The sequence below is a fragment of the Leopardus geoffroyi genome, chromosome C1 (assembly GCF_018350155.1).
Source record: "Leopardus geoffroyi isolate Oge1 chromosome C1, O.geoffroyi_Oge1_pat1.0, whole genome shotgun sequence".
Lineage (NCBI taxonomy): Eukaryota > Metazoa > Chordata > Mammalia > Carnivora > Felidae > Leopardus > Leopardus geoffroyi.
The window spans coordinates 134,981,329-135,003,544 of NC_059328.1; the positions used below are offsets into that span (position 1 = coordinate 134,981,329).

The 22,216-nt window shown below is 39.2% G+C and overlaps 1 protein-coding gene across 2 annotated transcripts in view; it reads left to right on the forward strand.

Annotated features, from left to right (window-relative positions):
* The window catches only part of ARHGAP15 (Rho GTPase activating protein 15), a 618,637-nt gene extending 617,666 nt beyond the window's left edge, over positions 1–971 (forward strand). For both annotated transcript variants that reach the window (XM_045479690.1, XM_045479689.1), the window contains one exon: positions 608–971. In XM_045479690.1, the coding sequence (XP_045335646.1) occupies positions 608–791 (184 nt within the window). In that variant the 3' untranslated portion in view covers positions 792–971. The remainder of the gene's footprint in view (positions 1–607) is intronic.
* The last annotated feature ends 21,245 nt before the right edge of the window (positions 972–22,216 follow it).

Here is a 22,216-nt window from a genome sequence, read left to right on the forward strand (position 1 = left end):
ACTTCCCACCATAATTTTTGCTGTTTATTTATCCATTCATTCCACATGTATTGAACACTCACAATGTCCAGGTACTATGGGGATAAAAAGTTATGGGGCGCCTCGGTGGCTCAGTCGGTTGAGCGTCCGACTTCGGCTCAGGTCATGATCTCATGGCTCGTGAGTTTGAGACCCGCGTCGGGCTCTGTGCTCACAGCTCAGAGCCTAGAGCCTGCTTCATATTCTGGGTCTCCCTCTCTCTCTCTCTGCCCCTCCCCTTCTCATGTTGTCTCTGTCTCTCAAAAATAAATAAACGTTAAAAAAAAATTTAAAAAAAAGTTGTACCAGGCAATGAATCCTTCTCCCCAAAGTCATAGGTCCTATCTTCATAATAAAGCATAAAGAGTAAAAGACTAAAGAATGTTATGGTAGTTGCCATTTCTGTAGAACTAGAAGAATGTTTTGTCTGTGTTTCATTCCCCACCAAAGCCAGTCACTGCCCTTTCTTTCTTTAAGTTGAAATTTTAAAAAGAAAAAGAATTCAAGAACACAGAATTTTAGAAATCAAAAGTAGCCACAATTTCACTTCAAACTCAGGGAATCTTCTCTCTTTCCCTTCCCTCTCCAGGATAGTGGCCAAAGCCTCCAAGAACCTCATGTCCACACAAAGCCTGGGGATTGTATTTGGACCCACCCTTCTGAGAGCTGAAGGTGAAATGGGGAACATGGCGGTACATATGGTATACCAAAACCAGATAGCTGAGCTCATGCTGAGTGAGTACAATAAGATCTTCGGCTCAGAGGAAGACTGACAGACAAGACAAGTTACTGAATATGTTCACATCTGTCTCGATGCCTAATATTTTTACATTTCTGTAAACATATTTCTGAAATATTTTTTGCCTTTCAAGCGACAGATGCCTCATTTTGTGAAAACTTAGTGATGATTTTGTGTTTAAGTTCCAAACATTTGAATAAAATAGTTGACAATATTTGCCTATATGTGTTCTACATTAACCCCTTCATTCCTGTTCCTTCTAGCACTTCGAGGCCTTCATTATACATGCTCCACACTGTTAAATGTGCAGAGCACAACACATATCCAAACAGCAGTTTTAAAGCTGCTCCCAGGCATTGGGTGTGTAAATGGGTTGAGTGAGTGTTGTCAATATGGGTATATGTGCACACAGGTGAGACTTCTCACTACCCTGGCTGCCTCAAGCATGTTCCCATACTCCTACTTGTACATGAGTAATACCAACAGAGAAAAGAAGTCAGAAATTAATCATTTTTAAATGAACAAAGGAGATCAGGTTCTCCACTAAAACAGATATATTTCATCTTTCAGAAACATTTCTGCATGTGCAAATATAAAATACATCCCAGTTATCCTCGATGTTAGATGGTGAAATGTACAAATACAACAAGTTGAGTGGCAATGTTTTTGAAGAAAAATGACATTTCAAAACATTTGCCATTGGAGATTATACACACACACACACACACACGCACACTATTTGCAGTCCCATAAACATATTGTCTTATAAATGAAAAGCAAAACTAAGGCCCTGGAATTTTGATCTTTATATTATACAGGAATTTCATGACCACTCATTTTTAATGTTATCATCCATTTTGAATCTTCATCAAACTGTATATCTTCCTTTGCCCTGGCTATGTCATTTTATGTAGAATTTTTATTACGCTTCTGAGGATGCTTTATTGGTGAATTACATTAAATCCATCTAGAAACAACTTTTTAAAAAGGCTTTTTTTTTCATATGCCTGAAGGATTACTTGACTAGACTTGGATTGCTTTATCCATTTGATGGTTAGTTTCAGTTGTCATGGATAAACAAAAGAATAACTGTCTAGAATATATCAAACATTGTTTTATTTTGAAAAGTATGTTCTAGCTGAACACATCTCATATCCAGTTTTGTGAAAGTATTCTGCCAATAAAAATGTAGACTTTTGTTTGACAGCTTTTTAATCAAATTCAAAAGGAATAAATAAAACTAATCCAGTGCAATAAAGAGTGAGCCTAGTTATCGATTTGTTCATAAAATGAAAAATAAAGCATGTAAATAAAATGTGTGAAGTATGGATTCAAAAACAAACACACTTAGAGTAATGAGCTCAGAAGCATAGGCTGTTGGCATAGATGGGGTATATGGCACAGGGGGAGAGTCTGGTCAAGAGAAAGCCAGATGTGCACACAGCTCCAGCATCCACAGAGCTGCCTGAGAAAGAAGTTACCTTGCTCCTCTTTGAATGTCTTCATCTTGGCCATGGCGCCACTAAGCCAGCTCATGGACAAGAACAGAGGAGCAACCACAATAAAGGCTGAAGAGTGGTTTCATCAAGTGGGATGTATACACATACCACAAAGCCAAGGCAAGTTACATGAGGCAGAATCCCATGACCTAAAGTCACTGGTAACAGTAAGATGATAAACTTGCCAGCCTTAAGCTCTTATATGTAAAGTTGTACTTAAGCCTTTCAGAAAAACATGGAAACATGAAACAAGAGTTTCTGGCATTCTATTTCAAGTCTTCCTCATTTCCATGACATTCCATATTCTGAACTACATCTTCTCCAAGAATTTAATTACTTCTCTTTTTGAATGGGGAAGAGTGGGTTGAGTAGTTCCAGCATTGAAATCCTATCCCTTCCTGTGTCCATCTTTAAAGTTACTCTGGGAGCATCAGCCAGAAAGAAGCAGCACTAACAGCCAAAGAGAAGTGGCATTACCTGCTTTGAGCAGGGACTCATAGCCCCTCGTCTCTGCTACTTTCCAGATTTATAATCTTCGAAAGCACCAGCTTCTTGATTTTCAATCGGATGGGATTTAGCCTGATTCAAACCCCAGCTGTGTCCTGTCCCTGCCTGCTAAGGGCATTTAATCAAAGACTGTATTTCCTCTCTGGAATAAGACCATTCCACGGTACTGAGCCAAAGCACCCATGAGAGGATCTGATTTGTACACACTAACGGCATGCAAAGGGTTATACCAAAAGGTCATTAGATCCCAGAACATCCCAAAGACAGTAATGATGATCATATCAACTATTCCAAGTTAAAATTTTTTTCTTAATGTTAATTTATTTTTGAAAGAGAGAGACAGAGCGTGAGTGGGGAAGGGGCGGAGAGAGGGGGAGACACAGAATCCAAAGCAGACTCCAGGCTCTGAGCTGTCAGCACAGAGCCCGATACAGGGCTCGAACTCACAAACTGTGAGATCATGGCCTGAGCTGAAGTCTGACGCTCAACTGACTGAGCCACCCAGGTGCTTCATCAACTATTCCAAATTTAAAAGCCAAGACGGTAGTTATACTAGGTTGACCCACTAAAGAGTTAGATTTTATAAAACTGATCAATATTCTTTGTCAAGAAAACATTAAAAAAATGAACACTCTTAATGACATAAGCACTCTGAGCCAGGTGCAAGTCTAGGCAGTTGCGATGCAAATATAAAATAAGGCAAATTCCTACCCTCTGTAAATTCCAGAGTCCAGTAGGAGAGAAAACTCATCTAAAGGTTAATCTAAGATCAGGGACCTCAGCCATCTTAATAACCATGTAGCCCCAGGGGTCATCACCTATACATAGAGATGCTAAATAAGTATTTTTGAATGAATGGACAAGCAGAAGCTAGTAACAGAGATATTAACAAAGTTCAGTGGTTGACAGAGATCTAAATAACAAATTGCACCTGGGAAGAGTCAAGTAAACCTTCACTGGGAAGGTAACTTAATCTAATCTTGACCGGTGAATAAGATTAACCCAAGAAAAATGTAGAAAACATACTAGGAAGCAGAAATGGCATGAACAGGGTTCTAAAAGACTCACTATCTCCAAGGAAATGAGAGAAGCTCAGTGAACAGAGGATGAAGTGCGTGCCTAGCAAATTTGCAAGATGGAGCTGGAGAAAGATGCTGGGGTCAGATCTAGAACATGGTAAAATACGTATACTGTAGGCAGAAGAGATCCAGTGGGAGCTGTAAAATAAGAAAGCCATAGAAAACTTTCTTTCAAAAAAAAAAAAAAAAAAGAAAGAAAGAAAAGAATCTCTAGGGGGACCTGGGTGGCTCAGTCGGTTGAGTATCTGACTTTGGCTCAGATCATGATCTCACAGTTCCTGAGTTCGAGCCCCGCATCAGGCTCTCTGTGGTCAGCACAGAGCCTGCTTGGGACCCTCTCTGTCTCTGCACACCCACCCCACTCATGCTCTCTCAAATAAATAAATAAATATTAAAAAATAAAACGATGTCTGAATTCACCCGTGGACAGAAGAAACAAACTACCTTGAGGACACTGGCATTTTCTCCTGTGTGTATGTATGTGTGTGTGCACTTTGTAGCATTTTCTATCAGGCGATGATAATCTTGTATCTTTAGGAGCATTTCTCTATTATGATGATTAAATATTTTAACAAATTATAATCTATAACTTAGCCTATAGAGTGGAAACCCAAGTCCAAACCAGTCTCCGTGGAAAAGCAAGCCAGTTGGTACATCCCATTGCCACATGGATTTACCCACCAGGACAAGGATGATTGCCCCTCTTCCATACTCACACAAAAAACTTTGTGGAGACGGTATTTATTTCATCCTATATGTTGAGAATGTGACTTTACATAGCGTGTGCCACAGGACAGGATCACCATGCCACAGCTAGTAATTGAAAGCCATATGATAGTTCTCCCTATCCAATTAGAAAACAAAGGATCCAATTAAGAAAAATTAGAAAAGCTGTTAAAAAGGAACAATCACTTGCCAATGCTGCTGTCCTTACAGTTTAACACAGCTAGAAATTGACCTGTACTTCTCTTTTCCACATTTATTTTTGTGAATTATAAGTTAATCACCCTGTCAATTCCTAATTAAAAGGCCCCGCAAAGATTTTCATCCAAAAGGACTGTCACTAAGAGTTCTGGGTCACATTGCTCTGTTGTCAAAAATAAGAAAGAAAACCAAAACAATATCAACACTCTCCTTGGGAAACTAAAATCTTAATACCAAAAAACAAAGACTTTCTTCAGACATAATAATCACATACTATTTCTTCCATTAAAGTGTTTCATCTTATCTGCAGAAAATAGATGGATATTTTTTTTTTCTTTTTCTTTACGCCAAGAGTTGCAAACTCAGATGTTACTAGGGCCAGGCGGGTAATATAAGTGCGTAAAGAGCACGCTTAAGGCATTATGAAGTGATAGCAGCTGGGGAAAAGTCAAGACAACCCCTGGCCAGAAGGGTCGGCTTCTCAAGCCGACATTGCTTACGTGGGAATGTGGGCACAATGTTGCCAGACCTTCAGATCTTTCATGACAAGCCAGAAATTCAGGAACTTCTGTGAAACCTGATTTTTAAGGGCACCTCATAAAACACATCTGAGCAGACTTAGCCTGAGGTTCTCCATTTTTGCGAACTCAGTGTTAAGCTTTCCGATGTTGCAAAGCCTGCTCCCCAGAAAAATGGTAGTGCATGAAGCAAATGGTGGAGATATGTGAATGAGCCAAAACAATGGGTAAGAGAAGAAAATGAAAAGCGAGAGAGAGGAAAATGAGCAGAATAAACACTTAGGAGGACTCACTTTTTAGGTCCTGGCCAAATTATTTACTCTCTCTGGGTCTCACTTTTCCAATCTATAAAATGGAACACTTGCCATATCTTGTCTCTTCGGACAAACTAATGGAATCATGAGATGGAGATGAAAGCAGGTAATATAGCATGAAACTCTAAGTTGTTCCTAAGGGATATGCATGATAGATCTCCAGCTTATTGACAGTGTTATGAACTACAAAAGACAATGAGAAGATCAGGATCAGACTCTTAAAAAAGCCTTGAATGCCATACCAAGAGGCAGTATACTAAGTCTATAGTTGCTTTTTGAGACCTGAAGATTGGTTAGCAGGGAAGTGACTACCAGTCCTGTAAAGATTCTCCTGGCTCTTGATGAGGACAGTTTGAAGCAGGGAGAAATTATAGACACCATTGCCAGACAGAAAATTATTGCGGTAGAACTACTAAGGCAGGTCTGAGTTCAGACAGTGGCAGCAGATATGGTCATCAATATCATGGAGCATCCGACTGAACTTCTGAGTTTCCCTACCATCTCTTAATTATGGCAGGTAAGTGCAAATCATTTGTTATTATGCAGCACCATTTCCAGCTGAATTATAGGGTAGGGGCTGATTCTGGTGTTCTGACAATGATTTGTCATTTGACAGTAACTACCCGAAGACATTTTGACCAAGTCGTACCCAAGTCACATAAGTATATGTGCTACCAACTTCTGCTTCCGGTATAACTCCTGATGATCAAAGGGTCATTTCTATCTCACCTGGCTCTGATTTCTCCCTCCTTTCTTTTGAAGCAATATTGTTCCTCAGGCCACCCCAGGGACCACAAAGAGAAATTAGTTCTGCGGAAACTTATTTTGATCAACTAACATTTATTGAATGCTTGCTATGTGCAAGGAACTGCACTTTACATATATATTGTTTTATTTAATCTTCACAGCTCTATGGAGGGCGGTACTATTATTATCCCTGATTTATACTTGAGGAAACTGAGGGGAAAAATAATGGAGTTACCCAACTTCATGCAGTTAGTAAGTGTCAGGTTAGTATTTGAATCTAAATAATATGGCTCCAGAGGCCCCCGCCTTCACTGTTTTACCATATGCTGACTCCGTTAAGAAAAGGAACTGAAGAAAAGAAGCACATAAACACCCCAAATATTTATACTCTTTATGCAGGTACATGGTCACTCTCTTCTTACAACACACGAGGAGGCTTTTGTTTTCATACTCATTTTCGTAGAAGAACAAGAGGGATATATGAATTTCCCCAAAGAAATGCAGAGTACCTTTGTTGTTACGGTGAAATCTCATTCATGTTATTTCTACCATACCTTTAATATTTACATATCATTTCATCTTCCTACATGCCTTATGGACATTGTACTGACCATTTTACTGCATGGTACAGGGGACAGCATGGACACCTCTTTGCCCACATCTCTAAAAGTACCGGTGTAGGTGCCTCTACTCTATGTTACATCATCTTGTCCTGCCTTGGGTCATATTTGTCAATGTCCTTTTATCCTTGATCACCTCATCCTGCCTAATATTGTACTGAAATTAAATCTGGCCCTTTAGAGGTCCTGTGCAATATGAAAAAAAATAAGTCTCCGACAATCTTTTTCTTAACTATAATTAAAAAAGAATCAGGCATTAAGACACACTGTGCCTCTTGCTGCCGGAGAGTGATCCTGAATCATCCAAATGATGAGAATACAGTGAACATCTTGTACAAAAAGATGACACTTTTCTTTAGTGGTGTTGTCAAAATGAAAATGTCTAGCTGCCTTGGTGAGAGATCTGGCAGAAGAATACACACACACATACACACACACACACACACACACACACACCTTATAGATTTATCCAGCTGAGTTTTGCTCTCTTACACATGAAGCATGTAGGGTCCATGAAATTCTTAAGCAATCATCTGGATTCTATAGAACATGCCTCATTCAATCAGGAAAGCAGTGAGGGAGAGGGGTGACACTAGCCTATAGTTTCTGCTCAGTCTACACTAGGGTGAGTGAACCAAGACAAACACCCAGAACATAAGCCACGTTAAATACAAATATGATCCACCATCGAGTTTCCTATCAACTAGCCAAGGCAAATTAAATGTAGTCTCAGACCACTGGGGTTTGTACCGAGCCCTAGTCCCACCTATAAAAGGTCATCAAACAGATACCCCTTCAACAACCTCTCTTGAGGTCTAAGTCCCCAAGAAATACTATCCTACAGCTCAGCAGCAGGGAGGCAGTGAAATTCACTAACCTAGCTCATGCAAGCCCAACAGCAAATTCTGACGACCTGGCTTCAGATCTGGAAAGTCCAAGCATCTGTAACACCCAGCAGCATCTCCCACTCACCTTCCCTGCACAGTCGAATGTAAGGTTTATGTGTTAGATAAATGCTATAGAGCATAGGCTTTCTGACCAGTATACGAAAATCTCAAAAGCCAAGAAATCTGGCAAATACAAAGCATTGGCCTGAAAAATCCTCACTTTCCTCTGGCACCATTTAAGCTGACAGGTTTACTTGAGACACACACACACACACTCACATTTTAAGAGCAGGACTTGTGCTAACCATTCTCACATCACTAGCAAAATGTGTTCTAAGTCCATATTGTGAAGCATACTTGAGGACGTGTGGATTTTTCCACATCATTTGGTGACATTTTACACAGTTTAATTTCTGCTCTTTATTGCTAGACCCTACCTTTTTTTCCCTTGCAAACATTCCACCAATGGGATTTCCTTCAGCATTTTAACCCTGGGCTCAGATTCTTTCCTCTCCTTCAGCATCTATCTGCATTGCCGCTGCACAATTTTGCCATGATGTATCAAATTGGAGCCTCCCTGATTGAAAGGAAGGGGACAGAGGTGTTCAGCTGCTGCGGAGAGAAACAGGGTCAATGGAGTAGGGGCCAGCCTATGGCTACGAAGGGAAGGCTCAGAACTCCCGCAAGAGGTCAGCATGGAAGGCTCTAGGGAAACATGGTCCCGCTCAGGATGTCCCCTTCCTCGGTCTCCTCAGAAGTCCAGGTGAAAAGCAGCTTTTAAGTTGGAAGGGGTGAAGGATACAATTGAAGCCAAAATTGGTTCGAGCTCACCATTTTTCTAGCTATCAGTTCTGAGGTCACAGTCACTAAAACTGGAAACTTAAAAATGACTTCAAAAAGACAAACGCTAACTAGATTTCACACTGGATTTCATTTTACTTGGCATTACAGAAAGAATGCAGGTATTAAATAGACTGTTTCCTGTATACAATAAGGTTAATTAGTAGTGAGGGATGGAAAATCGGTGTAGACATAACTCTTTTCGACAGGTATCAAAAATAATCCCCAGATCCCTACAGACCCCAGCTGCATTGAAAGAGAAGCAATATAAAAGATTCTTTAAGCACAAAATTTTCAAACATTCTCCAGGTGTCCCCAGCACCAGTGACACGGGCTCCGAGCCCCCTGCCCCGTGCACAGGCTGGCTCCACTCGCCCTCCCTGTGCTCTAACTTAAGGCTCAGCCACTCACGCTGAATTTCGAGGTGCCCTATAAAGGCTATCCAGACAGAGAGGCTGGGATTGCAAACGCAGAGACAGGAGAACAAAAAGAATATATTGCGGCCTGAATGGGACTTCCCTAAGCTCCTTATCAATAAGGTTAATAAGGGTCTATGCAATTTACTGATCACTAAGATGGAACAGCCCTCCTCACACTCCTCATCTCCACGTCGGCACTGGCTTTTAACGCTTTTCACAGCCAATCACATAAAAGCCCCTTTGCCCCCACCCCAGAGAATAAACTCCAGCTCCCCATCCTGGCCTCTATAAAATCTGTGGTCTGTTATTACACTTCTACCTGCCCTAGTTAAGCAGATTAACAGTTATTTCCTAGAATTTGATCTATGAGGCTCCTTGTAATTGAAGCTGGATTACTCAGATATTTCTAAAAAGAAAAAAAAGTATTTCTGAAAAACACATTCCTTTTTTCTCTTGGTTTAATTTTGTTATCCTCAATCGTATGCATAATATAAAAAAAAAAATTCCAAACTTCTATCTCCTCTATAAAATACATGTCATATCAAAAAGGTGACAAGAGGGGGGAAAAGTAATTAGTGAGTTCACAGAGTTCAGTAGAAAAGTTAAAATGGAGTAACACATTACTTTTTATGTTAAGATTTCACAAGACAAATCTTGCCTGTGTTTTAATTGCATGTGACCCTGGCAGTGCTACTCTGAAATGAAGTGCCGTAAAATTAAAGATGACAGGCGCTCAAAACAAGTCTTGTGATCTTGATTAGACTACAAAGACCACACTCTCTCTCTGCTGCAACTCAGATATCATGGACTGTTTTATTTGGGGAATTGCTTCATTAATGCCTTCTTTGACTAGACATGTTTATTATTAAAAAAAATACTGAATATGGTGATATCTTGCATAACTAAATAATTCCAAAAAAGCAAGTTATTAATGAGAAGTGTTTAAATAACCCGAAGACCTAACATATATATATATATATATATATATATACACACACACACACACATGCATGTGTGTATATGAATGCGGGTATATGTAGATGTCTATGTGCATATTATATATCCATCTTTGATATGTATATTACCTATTCTAGCGTAGGAATCTCTGTTATAGCTTGAGAAGCAAAGCAATCAATCTGTCATATTTCCTTATAGCCATATTAAGTTTCTCAGGCCACCAGAATGTATGGAACTATGCATTACCCTATAAAAACTATTTCTGAGAAACACTCCTTGAAATGTTAAACTTTCCAAGCATAGTCCAAGAAGAGAACTGGATATGACTTAATTTTTCAAATTTGTTGCCAAATCATTCTCCCCTACACACCCCAAGGCCAGCTTGTATTAAGCTCTGTCTCCCCTGCACATCCCGGCAAGGCCAGCTAAAGGGCCTGCTTGAGTCCCTTCAGCATTCTGGGTCAGGTCTCCCTTTTCACCCTGGGTAGATCAGATTATCATTCATGTATAAAGTCACCTGCATTTGAAAATTTTTTAATGTTTGTTTATTTTGAGAGAGAGAGAGATTGTGAGCAGGAGAGGAGCAGAGAGAGAGAGAGAGAGTGAGAGAGAGAGAGAGACAGAATCCCAAGCAGGCTCCTTGCTCAGCACAGAGCCCAGCATGGGGCTTTATCTCACGACCACAAGATCACAACGTGGGCTGATACCAAGAGTCAGATGCTTAACAGACTGAGCCACCCAAGTGCCCCTACATTCCAAATTTCTATGATTCTGTTATTTTGTCCCATTTTAAGAGCATTATTTTCAATTCATATATTTCTCTTTTGGAAGCAAAAGGATTTGTACTGGTTACATGGATGTTACTATCAGCAGGGATGTATGGATTCAAACTCGAATCAAAGCTGGGGATCTGGTTTCTAGAGTTCACTTTTTTTATTGAGTAACTGTGATTCCAGGAAAGTCTCTATACACATCTGTTTCCATTTCCTTAAATTTAAAATACGTATAGCAATTTCTCCCCTACCTAACATGGTTATTGAGAAAATAAAATATGATCACAGATATAAAACCTCTTTGAAAAGTATAAGACATAAAGCTTCCTAATCAGCAGTATTTTTAGTACAATTATCCTATCAATGGTCTTCAGTATATACAAGAGGCTTTTTCATTTATAAGCCAAATGGTCCTTTAACCTAAAATACTATATCTTCAAACAGCCTACATATCTGCCTTTAAAATGAAATCTGTTTCTCTGCAGAGTTTCTCAACACGGTTGAAAATCCTCAGGTGTGGAATGTGTTGCATCTCTCACAGGAGAGACTTTATTCGGCAGAAGAACCCAGGAGCATGAACATTAGAAAGTGTTTATTAGAATCTAATTGAGCACAGGATTGAAAAATTGTTACGCTAAGAGTTATATCTACTTGCCATCTCTTAATCTCTCTCTGCCTGTGTTTATCTGTGTGCCTCTCTCTCCTTGTCTTTTTCTATCTCTGTGCTTCTTCTCTGTCTCTTTTTATTTCTGGGCCGCACACTCATACCTAGTGCCAGAATTTTAACCTAGGATTTATGGTTTCGTGGACCCCTGGGCTTTGGCAGATATGTGAACTCTTGGAGTTGGTGAATTTTTCTGGAATTGAAGTCTAGAGTGCTCATCACATTCTCAAGGAGGTCTGCAATTGGGAATTACTGCTCTAGATTCACCTCCCAGCTTATTAGCACTACTGTCCTATGTCTGAATTAAACCTCAGATGGGTCACGTTCAACTGAATCCCAAGCTCTACCAGCCCCTGAGGAGTCTTCATGGCTTTCTGTCTGAATGCCTGACAGGGCAAGCTGGTCCAAGGAGTGAAATATAGATCCAACAAAATCAATTAGTACACATCAAAAAATGATGATTCCATCCTTCAAGGACCTCCCATTTAAAATTGATGCAAATAGTAATTAGGGGCACCCATGAAATTAAGATACTTTGCTTGTTATTCAATGGAGGGTGTTTAGTCTTTTAAGAATAAATCCAATAGTCATATAAACAGTCTATTCTCACAATGCTCACATTTAAACTGTGCCAGACACATGCCCTGTGCCTGCATGGTACTTCTACACCATTAGCTGCCACAAATCAAAGGAAATGTCATTGCTTTTAATAGGATTACATAGAACCCAGTAACACGCAGGAAGACTAGCTTTAGACTGAGTAACTGGCCAGTAATTTGGATGTTTAACTAAATGATTGGCTGCCAAATTGACAGGTCATCCACACTGAACTAGCCACTATTCCATGAATTTTCATGACCAGGATCACAATGGTTCATTTGCATGTGTGAAATTCTGCTGTGAAGCTGGCTTTTGAACTGGCTAGCTCAGCCAAAGATGTGTTTCACATCGCCATGCATTAGTGCCCTAGAAATACCATCACATGAGGGTAGGATAGATCTCCCCAAACCCTTCCATTTAAATGCAATCTGTAACTAAGCAGGCCAATCAATGAAAATGATAATGACTGGAATGTAAAGAATACAGAGGGAAGCTGGGATGTTACAAAACTAACATTAACACCAAAAATAAACATTTGGATGAGCAGAGAGAAGTTTAAAGTCTTTAGATCTCAAAAAAAAAAAAAGTTTTGGATTTGCATGGGACTATTACTAACAGTAACTTCTCACACAGTGGACATTCGGGGAATACCAAGGCCTCATTGACAGAATTTTTAGCAAACAGCTGTAAACCACCGATTACGTACAATACAATGCGACAGACATGAGGACAACAAACACAAGCCCCATGAGACAAAGCCTTTCACTTAAGGGATTTAAGATCTAGTCATAGATGCAAAGACATGAGGCAAAAAAAAATAGATAAATCATAATAAACATGTGCCAATTATCCTGCAACAGGACTGTGATATAGAAGTGATGTAATGATTATTTCAAAGATGAGGAAATGTAAGCTTCAAAGAGGTTTTATCATTGCCCAAGGGAATACAGCTAGGAGGTAGTTTCGAACCAGGTATGTCCGTGTTTAGACAAATACTCTTAGTTCCTTCATATTAAAAAGATAAGAATTCTAAAATATAGTTACTTCATCAAGTAATAGAAAATAATACAGGGGCGCCTGGGTGGCGCAGTCGGTTAAGCGTCCGACTTCAGCCAGGTCACGATCTCACGGTCCGTGAGTTCGAGCCCCGCGTCGGGCTCTGGGTTGATGGCTCAGAGCCTGGAGCCTGTTTCCGATTCTGTGTCTCCCTCTCTCTCTGCCCCTCCCCCGTTCATGCTCTGTCTCTGTCCCAAAAATAAATAAACGTTGAAAAAAAAAAAAAGAAAATAATACAATATAAATATATATAGATATAAGAGATATATATAGGTAGTATATATATAATAGAAAGTAATACAATATAAATATATAGTAATATCAAATTGAATAATTAAACAAGGGAAATTTATATGATGAGATATTATGGAGACTTTTGAAATCTATTGTATATGAGTACTATTGACAAGAGAAATTTTGCTAAGAGAAAAAATAGGTAATGAAATCATAGGTACAGAATAATGCCATTATTGTTATATATACTGTAATATGCATACACACAACAGAATATCCATGATGGTTCTCCTTGGGTGTGAGATTATCGGTAATTAATTTTCTTGCATTATGCCTGGCATATCCCCAAGTTTTCTCTTTGAGCATTTGTCACTTTCATAATTAGAAAAGCCTCAAATATAATTTTAAATATATTTCTGGTGGTATTATAAGACTTTACATGGTCACTGACACAAAAAATAAGATCCAAGGAACTTCAAATGGCCCATGTTAAACAAGGGCCTGAAGAAATCAGAAGAGACTCCAAAATACCCATGGCTCATGAGGGAAAGTCAGGTCAAGAAGAAAGGGGTCAGGTCAAGGGTGTAACATGAGTAAAATCCAATCTTTCCCATAGAAAGATGCACTGGGGGGATCAGACCTGTTTGGCTGCAATGGAGAATCACAACGAATGAGGAGTCAGAGGGATAGTTGACTTTACATCCTTTATGGATTATCTTTTTAAACGTGGAACTAAGTAAAACTTAGATGCCCTTATGTGACAACATTTCTAGGACACAAAACCATAGACACCAGACGTGTCCTTTGGCTTAGACACCTGGTTCACTAGCCAACTTCACAGTGGAATTTCACACATGAGAAAATAGGTAAGGACCAAATTTTGGAAGCCCTGAAATGCCAAGCAAGCAAGTTGGACTTTATCCTGTGGGCAGTGGGGAACCTCTGAAGTTTTAAGCAGGGGGGGGGGGGGAATGGAGCAAAAACATTTTAGTAAAATTAATCTGACAGCACTGGGGAGTGAGTTGGATGGGAAAAAATTACATGTGTCTTTTCATATGCTTATGTTTTTCTGTAACTATCCTTGCTTCAATTAGGATTATCAACTCCTTGAGAAGAAAAACCTGTCATATTTCTTTGCAGATCTGCCGTTTCTGTGCAGTAGAGGAAGTATTAAACAGTTACAAGCACCAGCTTTGGATTCAGAGTCCTCTGTGGGGCCCTCAGCTCCTTGAAGGAGTCATATGATCTTCCTAAGCCTCAGTGTGCTCACCTGTAAAATGGGGGCAGTAGTACCCACTCAGAGGACTGCGAATGAGGATCGAGTGAGATTATGAGATCGTGTGTGCAAAGCCCCTAGAATGGAAGTGTGCACTAATTGGTAACCATTGTTTCAGCAATCACTATCACTCCAGAAAAGCTAACAAGTTTGTCGGTGAAGACGATGATGCTGATGTTTGATTTTGACTGTCTAAGTTAGACACTGACTGGAAGAGTGTGTCTTTACTAACTTCAAAGCCAATCATTCTAAGGACAAGTTTGGGCACTGGAAAGATTCCAAGGGCAACGACTGGGGCCCACTGAACCTAATACATATGGAGCCCAGCAGGATATGTGTTTGTAAGCCAAAATAAGTCTTGAGCAAGTTAAAAAGAGATAGCTGGACGGTATGGACTTCCTAGAACAATAAGTGGTATCTGTGAAAAGAATGGCCACATCCCCATCCACAAGAATGAAAAATGATGTCTGGCAGCATTGATATCATCCAAAGAAACCTTCCCACTGAATTTCCGCTAACCGATACTATCACAAGGTAACCTTACTTCACAGTGTCCCTTACAGGTAGATCTGGCAGATACCTTCTGGGCTTAGATAAAAAGCCCTGAACTCGGAGAGATAACAGATTCTAGGTCTTGGACAGAAAATGCACCGGATAAGTCTGTAGCAGCCTGTTGTTCCAAAAGACAAGAAAGCCACGAAAGACTAATGTGATCATATCAAAAAGACGTGACAGCCAATTTGAAGAGACTCCCACTGACCTGAGACAGTAATATAAAGCCCCAAATTTATCATAATTGCAATGGATTGAAAGGTATCAAATATACTTTTTTAAATCTAGGCAATAATACTAGCAAAAACAAAACAAAACAAAACTTCCTTGCTTACCGAAAAAACCCAAAAACCGAAAAACAAAAAACCACCCTCATAAAACAAAGCAAGATTCTGAAAATTCATGTATAAAGAAAATAAGAGTATTTATATGAATATATATGTGTAATACATACTCATCTGACACTCTACATGAATAGTATTTTGGCAGAAGCAAATAGTTGATGAAGAAAAATTTTTATAGAAGAATTCCCACTAAAAAATGCAGAAAGAAAATTTTATACATACTCAAAAGTAAATGAAGCAGTATAATAAAGCTCCAAGTATTCATTTCCTAGTTGTAACAAGTACCAACATTTTTCTAAGCTTATTTCATCTATCTGCCACTTACTTTCCTTGAATATTTTAAAGTGAATCCCAGACATCATCTCATTTCAACTGCAAGTAAAAAATCAAAAAAAGAAAGATACCTGAAACCTACTGTTATGCTGTTCATAACATCTAGAAATTACACTAAAGGTAAAATAAAATTCTATCAGATAAAAGTAGCTTTTCACTATTTATCCCACCCAACCATCCAGTCAACTCATAGAATATGTAAAAGTATAAAAGATATATCTGTTTTTGTGAGGCAGGCTACTCATGACCCCTGCTGTCAAAAGGGATTTGGTACCTAAAGAAGCAATAGAGGCAACCAGAAATTATTCTAATGGACCAAAGTTAACAGGATCAAGTACATTCTAACTTAATAGACAGGAGACTTACTTACCTTCATAAGTAAATCTGGGGTCTGAGGATATATCTGTAACCCCACCATGAGGTAACCCTCAGATATATCAATGAAGAAATAAAAAAGAAGGGTCACGAAGGAGAAATATTTAATGTCAGAAATTTCCCTTCATGTGACCTAATCTCTCCTTTTCCCCTTAGATGAGTTATTTAAAACATCTACAAGTAAATCCACTTTCCCAGGTGAGCACAAAGTGACTTCTAGAACTGCCCTCTATATCCGTGAAATTGACTTTCTGTTATCTTTTAAATTCCTCAAAATCCCAAGGAAGTTTTTGAAAAAGCCTGTGGTGTTATGGTTGCTCTGATTATCACTGTTACTCTGGCCAATACATGTATGTTTTAAAGCCTGCCCATTGATATTCCAATGAATAGAACAAAATGATGCCTCAGCAGTAAATGAGAGAAAACATGCATCTAAATATGTTAATATAAATTCTTATTTTCCATTGATCCAAGTTCATAATTTTTTCAACTTAAAAAATGTGTCTCTTATAATTTCAATATCATGACTACAACTTAAAAGAATCCTTTCTTGTCTATTTTTATTTATCTCTAAATTATGTTCTTTATCTGCCTTCATTACAGAAACATCTATTCCCAATCAGCACTGAAAGACAAAATACTATCTACATACTTCCAGAAAAAGCAATTTGACACATTTCTCAGTAGCCTGACAGTATCCAACCTGATGGTCTGAATACCAGAATTAGAACACAGAGAGAAAAGGCAGCAATATATCTGCTTTGAGACACATAGAAAGATCATTTCCCCTAAAACATTTTCCTTATTTTTATGGCACTATGCCTGAAATTCACACACAGTCACCATGTGGGGGTAAATGAGGAAGACCTTTTGAAATACAAATGGATTACTTATTACAGTTAGTGTATTGGGCATTTTACATCAATTAACACGGTGGCCCAGATTTGCTTTTCTGACCAAGCAACAAAGCTGATTCATCTTTAACAGAATGTCAGTTCGGTGAGAGATACTGGTGGTGGTACCTAGGAGGATACTGGAGGCTAGGTTCTGGTACTCCAGACCAACATAGGAAACCCAGTGTTGTGGCAGATGAGTGAGTTAAGGGGCAGGGCTCCGCGTGGGTGAAGGGTATCAAAACGTATACCACTCACTCAACAAATTTATGGCAGAAACACTGCTCTAAACATTTGCGGGGAGAAAAAATGAAATAGATGGTGAGAAACATAAATCTTGACTACTTGAGAAAGCTGATCCTTGATAAGTTCTTCATATTACTTATTTGAACTTCATATTTTCTCCACTTTCACTGGATATCTTTTGCCAAACTCTCTTAAGACACACTCTCACACAGACACACACACACACACACACACACACACACACAACCACACCTACATGTGTGTATGTAAATAAAATAAAATTTTGATTCTGTTTTTACCCTATTTTTCATCCATGAAATTCCAGTTTGTAGCAGGGATGCTTGGTACTAAATAACATGACTACAGGTCTCAGTTGAAACTCGGTTAAGTTTGAATATATCTCTCATGAAAGGTATAGACCAGTGTCCAAATATATTAGTAAAAGGAAGGCAGCTTTTAAATTCAAAGCAAAGTCTGCACTGAAAAATCTAGAAGTTAAAGAGACATTTTGTGGTCAAAGAGCCATAGGCAAAGTTGTAGAATAGAAAATCCACAAGCTTTGGGTCCAATAAACTTGGCTTTGACTTGCACCTCTGTCATCTACTGGCTGTGAGGCGTGGCATGAGTCACCCCAAAGTCATAGTCTTCTCACCTGTAAAGCAGGGGTGACAATATCCACTTTGAAGAGTTGCTATGAATCTTGATGAGATAGTGCACAGAGTTCCTAATATGTAGTGAGTCCTCAATAAATGACATTTGTTGGTTTTGCCCCTCTTGTGTCAAGAGGGAGAAAAAAACCCAACCTTGGAAGAACAGAGGAGAAATATTTGCGTTAGTGCACAGATGTTTTCTCTCCTGTTTTCACATTCTGTACCACTTCAGTCTGACCCAAAAACACAAACGCCAGGCAGAAGGGAGCCCACCCACGAATCATAAAGATAGATGCCAAATTGGATTAGTTAACCCCTGATTTAAATATAAGGACATTATATTTTATGAATCAAATCCTTAAGTTTCCCTCAGACCACAGGTATATAAAGCCCTTAACTAAGTTTTTTTAATGTTTAAAGTACAGCAATTATAAAGAAAAATATAATAAACATGCATCAACCCACCCAACTGCAGAATGTTAGCACTTTGTCAGATTTGCTTCAGACTTTTTAAATCAAAGAAATGAAACTTTGCAGATAAAACCGAAGTCTCCTTTGTTCCCTGCTTGAATCCCATTTTCTTCCCATCTCAGAAGTAACCATTATAATGAATATTGCATGGCTCCTTCTAGAAAGTCCATGCCTTCTACTTTTACCACATAAGTTCCATACATAAACAATATATGCATTATGTAGTTTTGCATTTTATACATAGATACTCTATGTATCATTCTGAAACTTACTTTTTCACTTTCATTTTGTTTTTAAGATCTGGGCATGCTGGTACATATAGATGCAGTTCACTCATATTAAATGCTGTAAAGTAATTAATTTTTAAAAACAAGAGAATTCTGCTTAAAGAAGGGAAAATTAAACCCAATACTTTTCACCAAGCTCCTCAGGCCATGCAATAACCATTTCAGAATTATTCTTGTTCTCTGACTTTTTGTAGGCATGTCTCATCTTACCTGTGAGTGCCTCAGGGGCATTACTAATTATGATTCATTAGTTCATTCAACCTATATTTATTTCAAGTCTTGCATGGGAAAGGCACTATTTTAAGTAATGAGGATACAGAATAAATTAACTCAGATTTTAAAGAGACCCCCCCCCCCCACACACACACACACCACCCAGTCAAGTAGCTAATAGTCTACTGGAAGAGATGGACAACATACAGTCAAATAAATAAACAAAATAATCTCGGCTTGTGATAACTTCTCTCAGAAGTGAAGACAATATGTGAGGGTAAGAGGAATGGTGAGGAGATATCTACTTTTAGATTGGGTGGTCAAAGAAGGCTCTTCTGAGGAATGGTTGCAGTTGAATGGAAATCTTAGGAACAAATGAGAAGGAGGCAAAATGTGATGAGACCAAGGATGAGCATTCCATGCAAAGGAAACAGAAAGTGCATAAACCAGCCCACTCACCTGTTTATGACACAGAAAAGGCAGCGATACTGTGGGAATGTAGTGAAAAAAGGAAAAAAAACCCAAAACCTTATTTACTGATGCCAAAGAGAAAGGATAAAATTTTGTGGGGAATTATAAGGCAGGTTTTAGTCTAAGTGATACTCCAGCCTAGGATCATTGTAATCAAGGCAGCTACATGATCGATATGGAGGTTTAACTGATCATTGCAGCTTCTGGACAGAGAATGGACTAGAAGAATGTGAGAATGGAAACCCTGAGACCGATCAGAGCACTCTCCCAGTAGAGCAAACAAGAAATAATGATGGTGTGGACAAAGACAGTTGTAGTGGGGCTGAAAAAAAAAAAAAAGAGATTTGAAATACCTCCTGGAGATATCATCAGAACGACACATTGGTGAATTGACTCTAGAGGATGAAGAAGAGGGAGGAGTCGAAGAGGATTCCTAGATCTAAGATGCCGGATGTTGGTGCCATTTATTGAAATGAGGGAGAAAGAAAATAGCTTAGTCAAGGGAAACAGTAGATGGCTAGAGGCCAGTACCCATCCAAGGGGATATCTTGAGTAGTCAATAAGCATTTGGACCTCGTGGGTGAGATTAATATCTGGGTTATAAATATTAGTTTGTAGGTATTATTTAAAGCCATGGAACTAGATGAGGTCACTTAGCTAGAGCAGAATGATGAAGATAAAATGGCCTAGAGTGATCCTGGGAGGTTCCAACATTCAGAAAAGGAATAAGAGAGAAGGAGGCATTGGAAAAATAAAAGGGGGGGGGCTGAAAAAGAATAACCAAAAAGATAAGCAGAAACCCTGGGAAATCTTTTATCAAGGAAATTAAAGAAGGATGTGGTTCATGAAAAGATATGTTTTTTAAATATTTATTTATTTGGAGGGAGAGGGGCAGAGAGAGAGGGAGACAGAGAGTCCCAAGCAGCCTCCATGCTATCAGAGCAGACCCTGTCATGGGGCTCGAACCCACGAACTGTGAGATCATGACCTGAGCTGAAATCAAGAGTCAGACACTCAACCAACTGAGCCACCCAGGTGCACTTTATGACAAAGATATTTTTAATGGAGTAGAGAGGATGAGATCCAACAAAGAGCTCAAAGAGTGAACAGGAGGTGAAGACCTTGACAAATAGAATGTCAAGTAGATGATTTTTAGAGAAATTTTCCTGTAAAGGTAGAAGATGCATGAAGGACAAGGGACTGTGTGCTTATTAGAGGTTTTTATTAATGTGAAAAGGGAAATTGGTGATGCAGGGGGAGAACAACTGCAGAAATTAAGTCCTTAGGAAGGCAGCAGGAGAGAGAATATGTCTATATATATATATACACACACATATATACACACACACATATGTGTGTATATGTGTTCATACATATAAGTGTGTATGTGTGTGTGTGTGTGTGTGTGTATAAAAGCATTATATATTTTTTTCTTCCATGTTCCCAAGAAGGAAGACAGATGGATATACAAAAGTTGGGATTGCATGTTGAGTGGTGGGAGCATAAGGAAGTCTATTTCTAATTGCTTCCATTTTTTTCAGTGGCCATTAGACAAGGTCATCAATTAGGAATTAGGGGGTGGGTAGAGCATGTAGTATATTTTAAGCAAGAAAAAATGAAGGAAAACGTCTTTAAGAGAATGGGGGAAAGAGTCTTTAGGGAAATCTAGCAGTGTCGATTGTAAGGTTCATGAAGGCAAGGAGCTTTGTTTCATTTGTTCACTGCTCTATCTCTGGTCCTGAGTAGGGTGGATACTCCATAAAATGTTATTGGATGAACAAATTAATAAGTAAATGAATGAATGAATAAACAGGGAAACGAGAAGATGAACCTTTGGTTTGCATCAGGGTTGATTTGCCATCCTAGTATGATGGAGGATGATAGGAGCAATCTGGTTGACAGGGGGTCTTTATATCTAATTGGTTCTAAACTGGGTAAAGGTAAAGGAAAGGGGTGATCTATTTGGTCAGTGAAATGGTGTTTTAAAAAAATTGCTTCCCTAGGTGTAATTTATCAAATCAGCTGGAACATAGGAGATGGTGGGCAGAGGATGACTTAATAAAGATTTTGAAGGTGAGGCAGTTGCTGTTGATAGAAAGGTCACAGATGTATCTATGGATGAAACCAGGTGAGAAAATGATCGCAAGGAGCAAGAAGGCCTAGACAGTGTGAGGCCAATAGAAAATGGGTGGAAAATGGGTGGTCTGGATTACTAAAAGTCTGTGCAAATTGTTATAGGAAGGAGAGAGGGGAAGGAAGACAACGGGCCAGGAACGGCAAATGATTAGGAGGGGTCTCAGGTGACACATGCAAATGGCTTAACCTTCAAAATGTGACCTTCGGGAAAAAGGAAGTGCAATGGTCTGAAAGTGGCAATGGATAGCAAGGAGAACATATCCCACATCTCCTGAGCTGGGTGAAGTTGGAGAGGAAAAAAGTCTCTACTTGAGAGAATTGCAGAGGGAGCATACACAAGGAAGCCAGGGTTGGGTTGAGGCAAGTAGGCAAAGGGCACATTCAGAGGAAAGACCACCACCGCAAGGAGCGTTGCTGTCACCTATTTGAAGCTCAGACACACAGTGAAACCATACGGCGAGGGGCAGGGAGCTCTTGCAGCAGAGATGAACAGAGTTGAGCAGGAGTGAGGATCTCGGACCAATGGTAGACTGAGGCACTTGGACTTCAGTAGATTCGGGGATATGCGGTAAAT